The sequence below is a fragment of the Hypanus sabinus genome, chromosome 11 (assembly GCF_030144855.1).
Source record: "Hypanus sabinus isolate sHypSab1 chromosome 11, sHypSab1.hap1, whole genome shotgun sequence".
NCBI lineage: Eukaryota > Metazoa > Chordata > Chondrichthyes > Myliobatiformes > Dasyatidae > Hypanus > Hypanus sabinus.
Window position 1 is genome coordinate 50,233,682 of NC_082716.1, and position 17,104 is coordinate 50,250,785.

Consider the following 17,104-nt stretch of genomic DNA (forward strand, 5'->3'; position numbering starts at 1 on the left):
TAGTTGGGACTTATGCAAGTGGAAACACATTATAGGGACAGTGTTAACTCTTCTGTATTGCCAGAGTTTTGATCATAACTTTCATCACTGCTACTTTATTATAATATTTCACAGTTCTTTTGGGTATATATTTTGTGTCTAATTTATCTTATTATTTGTACCATTATTTATTTTTTGGTCATTTAACCATCTCTTTATCCAATGAGAGTTTTCGGTTTTCATTTCCTGTCCCTGGGGATGAATATGTGCAAAAAACGGCATAGGATCTTCTGGTAAAAGGAATCCAAAACAGCAGATGCTAGGAATCTGAAATAAAAACAGATAATGCTGGCAACACCCAGCAGGTCAGACTGTATCTGTGGGAAGAGAAGCAAAATTAATACTTCAGACTGAAGTCTCTGTCAAAATCAGGAAAGAGAATAAACAAGTTAGTTGGTAAGTTTTACGTTAGAGAAAGGATGTGTGAAGGGAAGGGATTAATAGCTGAAAGGTTATAGCAGTGATAGAACATATGGTCAATAACCTGGTAAGACTGGAGGACTAATATTGTCCCTGATATCATTATCATAACCATTAACAAAAGGAAAGAGATGATGAGATCCAGGGCAATTTAGAATAATTTAGCAATTTAGGCTAAAGCTAAAATACTGTGTACTGTTCTGGTGCTACATTATAGGAAATACATAATTTCACTGGAGATTGTGCATTGGAACTGGAAATTCATCAGCATTTCGCCAAGGATGAGTGCTTCAGTTATAAGAGAAACTAGATGGACTGGGCTCTTTTCCTTTAAATGAAAAAGAATGAAGGGAATTTCTGATTGGGAACTACAACATTATGAAAAACTAGCCTTTTAGCAGATCTTCAAAACCAGAAGGCAAAGATCTATGGTACAAGGAGGAAGATTTACAGAGGACTTGAGGAAGATTGTTTTCTCTCAGAGAGTGACTAAAATCCAGAATGCACCACTTGAAAGGGTGATGGAGGTAGGTACAGTCACAACATTTAGGTATATCGATGAGCACATGACAAACCATGGCATGGTGGATGACTAACCAAGTGCTAGGAAATGGAATTAGTTACAGACACACACGTGTAGTTATAGACAACAGTGGCTGAAGGATCTGCTTCACTGCTGTATTTCTCAATGCAAAGGTGATGTTCTTGTGATCTGACAAACTGACTTCGGTCTAGCAGAGACCAAACTTTAGCTCAGAAGTACCTCCCTCAGGACCATTACCTCATCACTGAACATCAAGCGATGTTGTCTCAGACATTCACAGACCCTATTTCTTCAGAGAATATTCCCTCCAACAGCCTTCAGCTTTACAATCTTTCAACCCAATGCAGCCAATTTCTACATTCTGTCCAAGATTAAAATTAAGAACTATTTGGGCAAACACATTGTTTCAACTGCTCTTTTCCTACTAAACTTATTTCTTCCTATATTGATTCCTTCCATTCTTCTCTGGTCCAATCCCTTCCCAAACACTAGTGACACTACTGATGCCAGTCACCACTCTGACTCCAATTGGCTGGTCTCAAAATCTCACCTTTATCATGGATGTGCAATCTCTTCAAACTGATCTTTGTCTTGCAGAGGTCTCTGCTTCTTCCTTGAACAGAGTACCCAACCAGTCCTTCCTTAATAAATGCATTTGCTAGACTAATCTGATTTTCTGTCAGTACCTCCAGTTGAACTCTTTCTTTTTGTATGTTTGCCCCTAGCTGTCAGTCTGTGGTTTTGTATTGCCATGTGCTCCTGCTCCACTCCAGCTCCTGTATTACTGAGTCTCTCACCTGTTTCTCATTATTACCTGTATTGTTGCCACTTGTGTCTCATTGTACGCCACCTATCATCTGCCTCTCTGTTTATTGCTCAGTGTATTTCAGTCCTGTGTTTTCACCTGTTTGTTGCCAGATTGTACTAGTGAATTTTCCTAAGCCCTTCTAGCATTTGTATCTGTACTCTCTTTCTGAATATTGACTCTGCCTGTTTCTGGATTTTGGTTTTTGGATTTCCCTAGATGTTTTGATCTCTACCTGAACTTTGATGCTGACTTTGTTTGTACCTTGGGATTTGTTACTCAATTAATATCACTGTGTGCACAGTACTGGGTCTGTGAGTGGATCCCTGCTCCAGTGTCCAGACATTTTCACATTGAACAACTTCTCCTCCACTCACACTCACTTGATTAAATATGCAGTGTATTTCAACGCTATATTAACCTTTTTGTGAGGTATGTGAAATTTGAAAATTTCATTACTTTTGCTACCAATCTCCACCCTGCTCTCATCTTCACATGATCCATCTCTGACATTTCCTCTCCCTTTCTGGATCTCTCTCTATCACATATGATAGGGGAGTGATAAATGTTCATTACAAGCCCAGAACACCAAACAGCCACCCTGTAAGGACTCCATTCAATTGTCCTGGTACCTCTGAGATGTATTTCCTTCTCCCTTAACTGTGACTGCCATTAACCGAGGAACCACACCTCGGTTCTCACCTCCTTCTCCTACAGCACAGACAGTTTTCTAGGTCATTACTCTCCATCATTCAACCTTCATGATTTCTACTGCCTTCAATGAGATTCTCGCATAAGGCATATTTTCCCCTAACCTCACCTTTCACTGTTCTGATGGGACCTTTCCTTTCCTGATTCCTTGGTCCATTCTTCCATTTCCAGCTTCTCATGGCACCTGCCCTTTCATCTCCTCCCTTCACATTACTTAGGGACCTAATCAATCCCCACAGATGAAGCTCTTCATTGTAATGAATCCTAACCAACGTGGCATCCTGTGCTGCTCTAATGAAGCTAAATACAAGTTCAATCTTACAAATTCCATCTAGCAACATTGCAACCTTTGGGACTCAATATAAAATCAGAAGTTTGAGGTAATATACTATTTCCCTTAGTATCAGAACAGTTATTCTGGTACTTTAGTTTTTTTATTAGTATTAGAACAGGACAGTTCTGCTGTAGGTTATCCGTCCATAATACTTACTCAGCTTTTCTCTCTCTGCGCTGACACTCTTTGTTTTGCTGTATACTTCCTACAGCTCTTACTATTATTTTACTGCTTTTATATGTTCCTATTTTCTCAGTGATATATCAAGCCAGTTGCTCCATTAACATCACCACTCAATCTGAGTGTTGCCAAATTACAGATATTTCCTTTGCTCTATATATCCCTCCCCCTTAAAAGATCATTTGATATGCCCCCATTAGTTTATATGTTACTCTCCCTGTTTCCTATCTTCTGGCTCTGAACCTATTTATAAGCAGTTCTGCCATCTCTGTAATGAAACTGATGACTGTGCCATAGAGCGTATCATGTATCAGGCATCAGCAAATGGGACTACTTGTTCTCTTGATTGGGAAATATTCACAAATGAGAGTAAAATGAAAAATAACTCAAAGAATGAAGATTTAAAACTTAATTACCTCTTTTGCTCCAGGTCTGGAAGAATTATTTTTCCAATTTTTCCCATTTTTTCCATAGCTTCCTGTTGAATACATTGGGGAAAAAAAAAGGTTTCTCATTATATGGAGATACAAAAGCTGCAGGTGTTGGAACCTGGAATGAAAAAACATACTGCTGGAGGAACTCAGTGGGTCAGATATCATCTAAGGAGGGAAAGGGATGACTGATGCTTTAGGTCGGGACTGTGATGTGAGGTGTCAAGCTGAAACACCAACTATCCTCCTGCCTTGACAGATGCTAGGGGGGGGGAGGGAGGGGGAGGAGAGAGGAGGGAGGGGAAGAGAGGGAGGGGGAGGAGAGAGAGAGAGAGACAGAGGGAGAGGGAGCAATGTAGCTGAGGTCACTGGATTATCTGATTAATACATTGGGATGTGTGAAGTGTTGTGTATTGCACTGCTCTTGGCCCTAATACACTTCGAACTCCTCAAAAAGCACACCTTTTCTAGGACACTATCTATAAGCCTTCCCTGTTAAAAGAAGTTCTAAGATCTTCCTTTTAAGTGAAGAATAAAACATTACCAATTCAAAATATTACCTTTGCCTCTCACTCCACAGAAGCTACCTGACTTAAATATGCCAGCTTTTTTTGATTTTGCATTGTTATATATATTTCATAACCTATAAGATGCATTAATGTTTGTTTAAAATGCAAAATAAATCTGAGTCACTTGTTTCTTTGGAGAACCACTTTTATTTCTTTATGACAAGAAATAAGTTTTCAAACCTTCCTATTATTAAATGTCACCATTCACCACCTGAAGTCGTTGGCCACTACCATCAATCAATTGACATAGGAACTAATACAGTATAATGAAAAGAGTGAGTGGCATGAGCATTAGTAACTATTGTATCCTTTGTCATCTTATACTGTCTGATAGATTGGCATATAAATTTATTATAAATGTTGGATGAAAACCATTCACCATTAACCTATATGTTATTTGAATTAAAATACAGTCTATTTCCTTTCTGCTGATCATTATTTCCAAGATGTGTTTTTAATTAATGGTTTAGCAGTACACTGTTAGAGCACTTAAGAGTATTGGGAGCATAGTGGAGAAAGATGACATTGTTTTAATTACTTGAGTTTGCAGTTGTCTTTATGTTGTATTTAAGAGTTTGTAGGTAGTGACCGTATTGGCAGTGGTTCTCAAGTTTCTCTTTCAATTATTTTGTGCTACAAGTCCAGGTGAAATGCTATCTGATAAAAATAATTATTCCAGGCTAAGACTCGACCAAATTATTCTCTGTACTATGTTGCTGGTTTCTTCTTAAGTAAACAATACTTATATAGGTCTTTCATGCTGAGTAGACCTAGCCAAATTATGTTTCAATTCTAAGGGAGTATAGTGGATTTTAATTAATTGAGACACATCAGGACCAGTACATTTTGGTCCAATTAAGCAGCTGCCCCAATTAGCTGGAGTTTCAGGGGAATAGTTCAAAACATATACAAAAAAAGACAAACTACTGTTTAACTGAGTAAGAAATTATGTATTTAAATGAAATATAGAACAAATTAAAACAATAACAAGACTACTACGATACTATAAAACTGTAGTTCCTAATGGTTATCGATGGAGGAATTCATCCAGTGTACATTGCCATGTTCTTTTGATTGACTGTAAATGAACAAAATCAGCGCAGCCATCTACTGCAGATAATAGACTGCCTTCATATAATGCTTTTGATGATTGCATCCTCCAAATCTTAATTTTCATTTTAACATTCAAGATGATGGTCAATACCTTCAAATATTTCATAGTTCCTAACTTGCTGAAATAGTGAAATCATTTCATTTTCACCCTTGGCTATTTCTGGGATCTCTAAACCTAAATGCTTGAAATCACAATGAGCAAAGGAGTTCCAAATTGTCTTGCTCATGAACTTTCAGTACAAAAAACACTGCTTTTCGAACACAAAGACATGCAACTGATACTATTTTAAAACTGTCTGCTCAAAATACAGTTTAGTGATTAATGGCCACTCAAGTGCAGGGGACTGAAACTAGTTAAAAACTTCAGCAGCAGTGAAGGGAATCGTGGCTATTTTCCCAATTAGTTTTTGTTTTTTAAAGAGTTGTTCTAAATAAGTAGTGATTTGATTAACTGAGGGCCCAATTCACTGTAATTTTCTGGGCTTACTAAAACATGAGCAACCCTCTTTTCCTTTTGGGCAGTAAAGGAGAAGTGGCCTGAAAAATGAAAGTAACTTTACTGTATGTGGCCAGCAGTTATAAATACCACATTAATAAAAAAAAAGCATTCAACTGGCAGCTGTCCTCACTTCATACCATTTTCAACCATCTGTGAAACTCATTGGGACAACATTGGGACATAAAGGCACTATATCAACTGCGCTTGCAGTTAATTTGAAGGGGAATTTGTTGTAAGCAAGTACCAAATTGGAGAATTCGTAACAGCTTCAGAAATCTATAATGAGTGGTATAACCAAAGTTAACACTGTATCCTAAAGTTTAAGCTTTTTACAAATCTTGTTGCCAGTAGACTACAGAGCTCTGAGATTATGAATCCTGAGATCAGGGAAAAGCCACAACTTTTTCATTTTTGTGATATTCTGCTGCGTCTTTCATCTTTGAGTCGCATTGTCGAAACTCCTTAGAGACAAGGATAATCTTCTGACCCTGGCTCTTGATTTACACACACATTCATACAGCGGGACAATCTACACAGTGGAACTCTTACCAGTGAGTTAGCACCTAAGATGCAAATGCTAGATTGAATGATGGTGTGCCATCTTCAATGCTCTCCTATGCTGAGCTGCTGTTGGCTCACCATTGGTGAGTGCTTGGCTAACTAAAAAGCAAAAAGGGACAAGAGTAGAGGCTACAGTGAGTGACGGTGGTAGAGAGAAACAAATGAAAAGTGTGTGCTAATACCATCTGCTGAAACTTGTGAGTCAGAAGAGACTATTAAGATGAGAGGGTTGTAGGATGTGAGAAAGAATCAGGCCTGAACATATTTTCATTTGCAATGCCTCCTGAACAGTAACTGGATAACTCCTCCTGTAATGGGCAGCATCATTCAGGATGAAGAGCCATTAAATCCAAGCTCATTCCCAGTCAAATTAATGCTATCGGTGCCAGTTAATGTCATGTTTTCTTTCAGGAGAGAGTTTAGTGTGCTAGTGAGGAACAGAGTAAAGTGCAGGGTATGGGTGACAAGTTGGCAATTGTGCAAATTGCAAGGTATGGTGTGGAATTTGGAGTAATGATAAGAGTGAGGTCTCAGTCTTGGTTGGTTGAGTGATGGAGCTACATTGTTCAGAATACTGCATGAATTGGTGGGAAATGGCATTCGAAGGCTCACTGACAAGCGCATGTGAGATGATTAAACACGCAGCTCTGCACTCAGGCCGCTGAGCGTTGCCTCATCATGTGCTCCTCAGTTATACCATCCCTGTACTGTACCCTATACTCAGTTGTACCCTACCCTGTACCCTGTACAGTTATACCATCCCTGTACTGTACCCTATACTCAGTTGCACCCTACCCTGTACCCTGTACAGTTATACCATCCCTGTACTGTACCCTATACTCAGTTGTACCCTACCCTGTACCCTGTACAGTTATACCATCCCTGTACTGTACCCTATACTCAGTTGCACCCTACTCTGTACTCTGTACAGTTATACCATCCCTGTACTGTACCCTATACTCAGTTGTACCCTACCCTGTACAGTAATACCATCCCTGTACTGTACCCTACACTCAGTTCTACCCTACCCTGTACAGTTATACCATCCCTGTACTGTACCCTATACTCAGTTGTACCCTACCCTGTACTCTGTACAGTTATACCATCCCTGTACTGTACCCTATACATTACCCTGTATCCTGTACAGTTATACCATCCCTGTACTGTACCCTATACTCAGTTGTACCCTACCCTGTACCCTGTACAGTTATACCATCCCTGTACTGTACCCTATACCCTACCCTGTACCCTGTACAGTTATACCATCCCTGTACTTGTTCTCCCTGCATCCATACTCAGCTTAACAGGAGTTCTCACCTCCTTTCAATCTTGTTAGTAAAGACTTTGGAAACTATTTTGGAAAACTTGGGTACCCACTCTCACCATCTTTGACTATCTTCCAGGAAACTAATACCTGTGGAATGACTTGCTTCACAAGTTATGACCAAAACTCATCTCCTTAAAAGATTCAGACAAGATTTCAAGATTTAGTCATTGCCGGTTCACCTGAGCTGGTGGTAATGGACTCTATCAATACCTGCGCTAGGCAATAACCAGCACAGTTAGTACTGCCCGATTGCTGAAGCTATTCTAATGAGGCTGCAGACAAATTTGATCAGGCTGCAATGGAAGCATGTTTAATGTGTATCGTAATTCTAGCTTCTGTTTTCAATGCCATCCAATATGGCTTCAAATGCATCTCAATTTTTATTCACATTTTCTGAGCACTATATATTTTTTGTATATTCAACAAGTCTCATAACTATCTCAAAGTTATGATATTGTTGCATATTATTAAGTTTCAATTTGAAATGTTAGATTTTTTGATAGCCCTCTATGCTTGGTGTTAACATATCAGAGGATCTGTCCTGCCACCAGAACATAAATGTCATGGCAAAGAAGGCATGACAGCGCTTCTACTTTCTAAGAAGTTCACTTAGATTTGGTATGTCACCAAAAACTTTGACAGACTTCTATAAATGCAGAGTGGCGGGTACCTTAATTGGTTGCATCATAGCCTGATAGGGGCCACCAATCCTCAGCAAGAGAAAAAGTTACAGAAAGTGGTGGATACGGCCCAGTCCATCACAGACAAAGCTCTTCCCACCTCTGAGTACATTTACATGGAGTGCTGCCACAAGAACACAACATCCTTCAGCAAAAGGCCTCCACGATCCAGGCCATGCCCTCTTCTCACTGTTACCATCAGGCTGGAGGTACAGAAGCCTGAGGTTCCACACCACAAAATAAAGGAATAGTCATTACCCTACAATCATCTGGCTCCTAAACCTGTATGGATAACTTCATTCACCAATACAACGAACTGATTCTAAGTCCTATCGACTTACTTTCAAGGACTCTTTACAACTCATGCTCTCAGTATTATCTTATTTACACAGATTGTCTTCTTTTGCACCTTGGTGGTTTGTCAGTCTTTGTATGTTTATGCATTTTTTTTTACATTGATTCTAATTTTTTTTTAGTTTCCTGTAAAGACCTGCAGGAGGATGAATCTCAATCTTGTATTTGGTGAAATGTACTGTATGTACTTGACAATTACTTCTTCCACTCAAGCAGTGTGTTCCAGATGCCAACCACCCTCTAGCTGAAAATTTTCACTTATGTAAAACTTGCCTTCTAGCTTTTGCTTCCACTCCTACGGGGGAAAGTTTCCTCTAATCTACTCTGCCCCTCGTAATTTTCTATACGGCTTTCAGGACCCCTCTCAGGTTCCTGCCCTGGATTCCAAGGAAAACAAACACATCCCATTCTATCCTCCTAAGTTAAACACCCATTCCATGTAACATGCCTCTTCCATTGTGGCAACCAGGACTGTACAAGGCCTAAGCAATGCTTTATGAAGTTGTACCATAACCTCGCTGCTTGTATTTCTAAGTCTTGGCTAATGAAGACGTATCTCATATGCCTTCGTCTCCTTATCAACCTGTGCTATTGCCTTCAGGGATATTTGGATCTGTATATCTGTTCTTTAATATGCCCTAATCATACCATTCATGGTGTATGTATGTCCGACCGACAATTAGTATTCACTAAGTACATCACCTTGCAAATTTCAAAACTGAATTATATCTGCCATTGTTCCACCCATCTTTCAAAACTGTTCAATAGCTTTCTGTAGTCTATGACTTCCCTCTTGGTGTATTACATGGAGTTAGATAATTATAAATGAAATATTGAGAAACAAATGCTGCAAGATCTGATCCTGATCAATTTTCCGTTACAACAAGCTATTGTGTACCTTTCATATTTTAATAATATGCCTCAGGGAGATTTTAACCCATTCCTTATGAATTAGGATCAAATAGATCAAATGATTTTAATTGTTTATTGTAATAAAACAACAAGTAAATTCCTAAAATTCTTAGTGATAAAAGAGTTAAAGACTGTGCAAAAACAGATAATAAGCATCTCAATTACAAACCAATCATTGTCTGAGAGTTCCCTTTCTTTTCATTTTAGTTTTAAATAGCTCAATATTTCACTTAAGTAGCTGTTGTTATTCTGAAAAGGGAAAAAAATCTATAAAAATTTCTGATGACATTTTGACTGACTGGCTATAATCCAAGGTTAAACTCTGGGAAGAAAATAAAACTTCAAAAATACTTTAGACAAAAAGAGAGTCTGGTATAAACAGAGAGTATTCATGATGACTGTGTCTTTGTTGCATAGTATTCCAAAGCAAGCTTGCTATTGCCAGTGCTGGAACAAAGATGCCATTGGTTGGTAAAGATCAAAATGCCATTTTACTTCTACTTTAGCTCAAGTAATCTCAATAACTGTCTGGAGAAAATGAAAACAATGACAAAAATGATGCATGCCAGTATTTAGAAGCCCATGAGACAATATAATACACCAACCAATTTAACCAAGCTTACTCTCAAAGAATGTATTGTGGCCTGAGGTTAATCTATACTGGTCTTCGTAATTTGGGCTACATTTTTTGATATTGATAAGATATGAACACTTATCTGAAGGGCTATTTGTGTACTGCCACAGACCTTGAAAATATTCATTCCTCATTCTGATGCATAAGTAAACTACTTCTCTCATTCTTAAACAGAGAAAATAAAGATGGTTCTTCAAAGTCTGAAGCTCAATGGCAATAAAGACTGTCTGACGTGATCTGTTTTTTGGGAATCAGCTGATCTCTGGAGAGGGCCATTAATGAAAAAAAAAATGTTTTTGAAACCCAAGAGCTAACTTTATGAATTTGTGCTTGCAGTACCGAACCTGATCTATAGGGAATTCAAACCAGAAATCTGGGTATCCACCTGAAGAATCTCTGTCTTTACAATTTACAGATATTTCAGATCATCAGATAGATGAAGTGCCAAAAATAGGAAGTCATCAAATCTATTCAAATTCTCAGATTTGTCAGCACCAAATACACCTGAAAAGATTACAACTTATTTGTTATAGATTTGATTTAAATTATCTTTTATTATTCCTAACAAATGAGTTAAGTATCTAAGATACTCCCCTTTTAGAATCAGGATCATTCAGCACTAAATATTTATAAAAGTACCTTACAAATGATATTGGAAACTAAAAGAGACCAGGCAGGGTGGAACTCAAACAAACCTGAAAGCCGGTGGACTTCAACGGACCCGAAAGGGAGATCAAGGGGTGAGACACATGCAATACCTGAGATTAGTCAAGCAGACCTGTGAGGCAAACCAGCTGTATGGATGCAAAGAGTGAAGGAACAATGAACCAAGGAAATAGCAACAGTAATCGCTACAGGGTGAAGCAGGGTGACTAGAAGTGTAACAATATGTGAAGTGTTGCAGGATGATTAGGGTGATGAGCCAGCACACCAGGTAGGGTGAAATGCAAACAGGCTAAGAAAGCAGAGCAAAGTCGGAGTGAACTTCTTTGGGCACAGAGTTAATGGGTGGCAGGGAGAATTGCAGAAGCAGCGGGATGATCTGGTAAACGGGGTGCAGTTCCGGCAAGGTGCAGCTTAATCAGACTTGAAGGAAGAGAGATGGTTGAGAAGCAAATTTGAAAGGGAGATGACATCATGGAACTCAAACAGACTTGAAAGGAAGGTGGTATGGCAGGGCTCAAGCAGGCTTGAAAGGAACAAGACAGTGTGTATGGTAATTACTTAGTGGACTGTGTAGAGAGAACCAGAAGCAGGGATGTGGCAGTGAGGAGGGAGAGAGAGGCAGAGTGCTTGGATATACAGCCAACCACCAGTAAATTTAGAAGGCTCCGATACATGAGGTTTCAAGTGTTATAATTACTGAGGTGTCACTGCACAGTGTGGTACTTGGCTGCATTGTTATCCCACCCACCCTGAATCTATTGTGGTTAAGTCATAAATAGGCAAGTTCACAATTAGTTGTGGGATGTGGGTATCCCTGTATTACATTAGCAGCAATAAAACTATGACATTAGCAATTTATCCTCTGTGCAGATCATGAACTATTCAGAAAATTATCAATGCTTCAATCACTGTAATCCATATGTAATAATTATTTTTAAGTATGGGCGTAAATTGGAGTTCATTTTATCTTACAACATGCTTTCTCCTAAACAGCTGCAGATGGAATACAATTCTGCTAAATAATTGATTTTGTCCTACATAAATGAAAACAGATATTTTATATACAATTAGCAAATAAAAAAACACGAAATGCTGGCAGAACTCAGCAAGCCAGACAGCATCTATGGGAGGAGGTAATAACGACATTTTGGGCCGAAACCCTTCATCTGTAGTGGTTACCTCCTCCCATAGATGCTGTCTGGCTTGCTGAGTTCTGCCAGCATTTCGTGTTTTTTTATTTATTTCCAGCATCTGCAGATTCACTCGTTTTGCCTTTTATATACAATTAGCATTCAGTTAAAAGTAAGAGAAATGAAGTACAAAAATAAAATTGATTTGAAAGAGTGTCATTCTACGTTAATAATAACTGTTCAGAAATGCCTGACACGATCACAATGTGCATTTTCCACTGCCCACAATTCACAGATAAAGAATGAACTGGTTATCATCAACAACTGTGGGGGAAAAAAGATACAAACTCACCAGCTACTGGCTGAAAACAAAATGATTATCACTTAATCAGAATCAGAATTAATATCACTGGCATATGTCAAGAATTTTTTTTACTTATCTTAACTTTCCAATTCTGGAAAGGCATTTAGCAAGGGGAAAATGACTTCCATTTACTAAAATATCCAATATCCTCCTTAGGCTGAGTACCAAAACCACACCTTCTGTTTACACTGATGTTAGAGTGCTTACAGCCAAATAGCTCATGTGTTTCCAGCACTCTAAACTCAATAATGAAGTGTGCTCAGCTGCTTTAAGATGCAATTCAAGAGCCTAGTGCTATTCTTAAAATGGAAATCCTGCCTATAATCTGTTCAAAGCCTTTGATGCAGTACTCAAAGGGGATTCTGCAGTGCTGTACACTCATGTCACAATTGGATTGCTAGGACCGAGTGCCTACATCACTTCATTACCTCCTTTTTAAACATTTTGTACCTTCAGAAAGCTGTATTGTTTATCGTTCCAATTTTGTTTGGATGCAGCAACAACCAAAGAAGAGGACAGCACCAAAATCCTCGGGAACCAGCATCAGCAGGACTTGTGCCAACAGATACAATGCAATCAGGAGAGATGCTTGCCGGTGACAAAATACACCCACTGCAGGAATAATACAGGCCAAATCTCAGATTCTTCAGTTTTTCTTGGGTAGTGTAGTCAGAGATTTCTTTTTAACCTGTAAACTTAAATCAGTGCAGCAACCTGCATTAGGAACTGCAACCTGGTGGAATGAGAGACACTGTCTTGTCAGAGATATTAAAGCAGAAATATGGTGGACAAGTACTGGAACTCCTTACCAAACCCATCAGTGAATTTCCCACATCAAGGTCCTGTAATGCATCATTCATAAGCTTGCCCTACAGAAAGAGTGCAGTCTGGGAAACTGTACTCCACCAATCATCATTGGGTAGTGAAGGTCAGGATAATCAGGAGAAAGAAGAGTCACACTAACACCATACACTAACGTTGTCAGGCGATTTCTGAAACTGGTTCTGATTCTGAAGGTGTTCCGCTCAGGAAATATTATAGTAACATGCATGGAGATCTGGAGACTATGGACTTCTGATCTTTGTATCTACAGGTGTTTAGCTGCTACCTGACAGTTTTGCCTGGGTCAACTTACTTCAGGTTGAGCATCCTTTATCCAAAAATCCAAAATCTGAAAACATCAGAAATTTGAAAGTTTTTTTGACCACTGACATATCGCCACAATTGGAAATTTCCACAAGGTACTGGGAAGCTTCCCAGGAGATGCACAGGTCTCTACGCACCACAGACAGTACTGAGAAGTGAGCTCACATACTCTGAGTGGCGCCTTGTTGGAGCTAGTTGGTTTTCAGCGGTCAACATAGCTAGACCTCTGTGCATTACTCATGGTGATTATTATCTGTGCTTATTAGTTCATGCACAAAATTTGTTAAAATATTATATAAAACTACTTTCAGGGTATATGTATAAGCTGCATATGTAATACAAATAGATTTCATGTTTAGACTTGGGTCCACAAACAGACATACTTTATTGATCCCGAGGGAAATTGGGTTTTGTTACAGTCACACCAACCAAGAATAGTGTAGAAATATAGCAATATAAAACCATAAATAACTAAATGATAATAATAAGTAAATTACTCCAAGTGCAAATAAGTCCAAGACCAGCCTATTGGCTTAGGGTGTCTGACACTCCGAGGGAGGAGTTGTAAAGTTTGATGGCCACAGGCAGGAATGACTTCCTACAACGCTCAGTGTTACATCTCGGTGGAATGAGTCTCTGGCTGAATGTACTCCTGTGCCTAACCAGTACATTATGGAGTGGATGGGAGTCATTGTCCAAGATGGCATGCAACTTGGACAGCATCCTCTTTTCAGACACCACCATCAGAGAGTCCAGTTCCACCCCCACAACATCACTGGCCTTATGAATGAGCTTGTTGATTCTGTTGGTGTCTGCTACCCTCAGCCTGCTGCCCCAGCACACAACAGCAAACATGATAGCACTGGCCACCACAGCCTCGTAGAACATCCTCAGCATTGTCCGGCAGATGTTAAACGACCTCAGTCTCCTCAGGAAATAGAGAAGGCTCTGACGCTTCTTGTAGATAGCCTCAGTGTTCTTTGACCAGTCCAGTTTATTGTCAATTCGTATACCCAGGTATTTGTAATCCTCCACTATGTCCACACTGACCCCTTGGATGGAAACAGGGGTCACCGGTGCCTTAGCCTTCCTCAGGTACACCACCAGCTCCTTAGTCTTTTTCACATTATGCTGCAGATGATTCTGCTCGCACCATGTGACAAAGTTTCCCACCGTAGCCCTGTACTCCGCCTCATCTCCCCTACTGATGCATCCAACTATGGCAGAGTCATCAGAAAACTTCTGAAGATGGCAAGACTCTGAACCCTGAGCCATATCATTATGCGGATGAAAATATTCCAAAATACAAAAAATCCGATATCTGAAACCGTTCTGGCCCCAAGCATTTTGGATAAGGGGTGCTTAATCTGTAGCATTTGGCAGAATTCACCTTAGAATAAAAAAAGTAGATTTGCTATTATTTGAGAAAACTAACTACAGAGTAGTGAGAGAGTCCTGAAGGTCTCAGACGGAACCGTCGACTGTTTGTTCATTTCTATGGATGTTACCTGACCAGCTGAGTTCCTCCAGCATTTTCTGTGTGTTGCTTTGTAAATCACGTAGCACTAGACTTATTTTGATAATTTCACTATCAAACAACAATTTTCTAAAAGTAAACAGCTAGATTCGGGGCAACAATTAAGTAATTTCTTAGAAAGAATTTATGATGAAATGATCAGTAATAAACAGACAAGGATATAATCAAATTTCCTGTCCCTGCCATTTGAGGGAGCATCTTCTACCTGCAGATTAGAATATTCTCAGTTTGGTTACTCCATTTGGCTCAACTCATCTCAGCTGGGGCACACCACAGGATCTATGCAAGGAAAACACAGACAATGGGGTGACACTCTTCATATTTATGTCCAATATTTGTAAGGTTTGTGATAGAAAATAACAGAAATCCCCATGTGGGATTTTGCTTTTTCTTTCCCAGCATCACCTTCTCTGTTCTCTGTATGAAGGTAACAGTGGGAAGAGTAAGGTTTGGCTACCAACTGGATATCTACTGTTACAAATTTAAAAAAAAGCATATGCTGAAAATTCTCAGCGGATCAAGAGCACTTGGGGAGGCAGCAACATATATAAAAGACAGATCAATAAATTTTAGATATTGATGTAATCAGGCGACATGGAATTATTGGATGAAAGTAATGCTGGGAAGGCATGGTAGCATGGTTGCTAGCACACCACTTTGCAGTACCAGTGATCTCGGTTCAATTCCTCCTGCTTTTTGTAGGGAGCTTGTATGTTCTCCAAGTGACTGCTTGGGTTTCCTCCAGATGCTCTGATTTCCTCCCACAGTCCAAAGACGTATTAGTTTGTAAGTTAGTTGGTTATTGTAAATTGTTCCTTGATTGAGCACGGCTCAAAGAGCCATGAGGACTTATTCAGTCGCAATAAACAAACAATCGCAATAAACAAACAAACAAACAAATAAACTCAACCGTGATCATATTGAATGGTGAAGGGGTTGAATGGCCTGCTCCTATTTCTGGTTCTTATGTTCTCTGTTTTAAACAAACTTAGTAACTGAGACTCTACAAATCTCAATGTTGGAGAATTGCTGACTCACTGCTGTCGGGGGGGGGGGGAAACATGAGAGAGTGCTTTTGTCAGACATCAGGACATGGGTGGCTCACACTACCCAAGGGGGAATGAAGTAAAAAATCCACAGACCAGGACAACTTGCAGCAACAGGGAGAATGAGGTCTAAAAAAGGTGCTTAACAGAAATGCTTACCTATTAAGGTATTTTAGGGAACAATTCCACATTCGGCTTGGTGAGGAATAATGCCACGAGGTTTTCATCCTTGAAAGATTTATTAAGCATTACACCCAGAAAGCAGAACTGGAATCACATTGCCATAGCACTAAAAATTTAATTTCTTTGTCTCTGGGCCCATCCAGGTTGTAATGGTAAAATCAGAGACATATTACAATTTGCATCATTATACTGCATAAAGAAGGTAAAAAATAGTCTATTCTCTAGGAAAGTGGATTCATTATTTTCTCATTTGGGATCTTCCCAATAATGCAGGGATCCACCATTTATAGACACTTTGCCCCAGAGTTTCTAGTAAGAATTGGAGATGCACAAGAACTGCAACAGATTTGCTGCCTGAATATCTTGCTGGTCTCTAATCACTTGAGAATGATTAGGTTGATAGTTGTTTAATATGCAGGTAGCAGTCATGAATTATTCATCCTGATATTTATTTTAAGGTATCTGGCTGCAATATACAAAAGGCTGTCTAGCGTCTGTTTAGCAATGGCAGTGTGCAGTCTTCAAACTTGCTTGTGCTTAATGTTTTATATTTAACTCATTTGTTGCCTCCACAGATTGTTACTTATTTTCTGCCTGGAGAATTTCCTGGCCCCAGTGGGTAAACAACTTTTCTTTATCTTTTTTTTTGATCAAGTTGTACTACAAAATATGGATAGCTACATTCCAGTATTCTTCCCAGCAATGTGCAATAGTCTTCAAAATAACTCCATAGCCTGAATTTCAGGATGTGATCAATGCTGCTAACATTCACACTGGTGCTAGCTACTAACAAAATTGAACTCAATGGTTATGCACCACGGCAGTAAACCACTCAGGGCTTATTAAATTGGTTGCTGAATTTATGCTCATATAGCTGTTGCCCAAATTCTGCATGTAGCCTGAATTCGGTTAATAAAGA

At 39.2% G+C, this 17,104-nt stretch overlaps 1 protein-coding gene across 3 annotated transcripts in view; it reads right to left on the reverse strand.

Moving 5' to 3' along the window:
• Positions 1-17,104, reverse strand: part of fggy (FGGY carbohydrate kinase domain containing) — a 302,066-nt gene that overhangs the window by 3,672 nt on the left and 281,290 nt on the right. For all 3 annotated transcript variants that reach the window (XM_059984315.1, XM_059984316.1, XM_059984313.1), the window contains one exon: positions 3,450-3,511. In XM_059984315.1, coding sequence (XP_059840298.1) covers positions 3,450-3,511 — 62 coding nt within the window. The remainder of the gene's footprint in view (positions 1-3,449; positions 3,512-17,104) is intronic.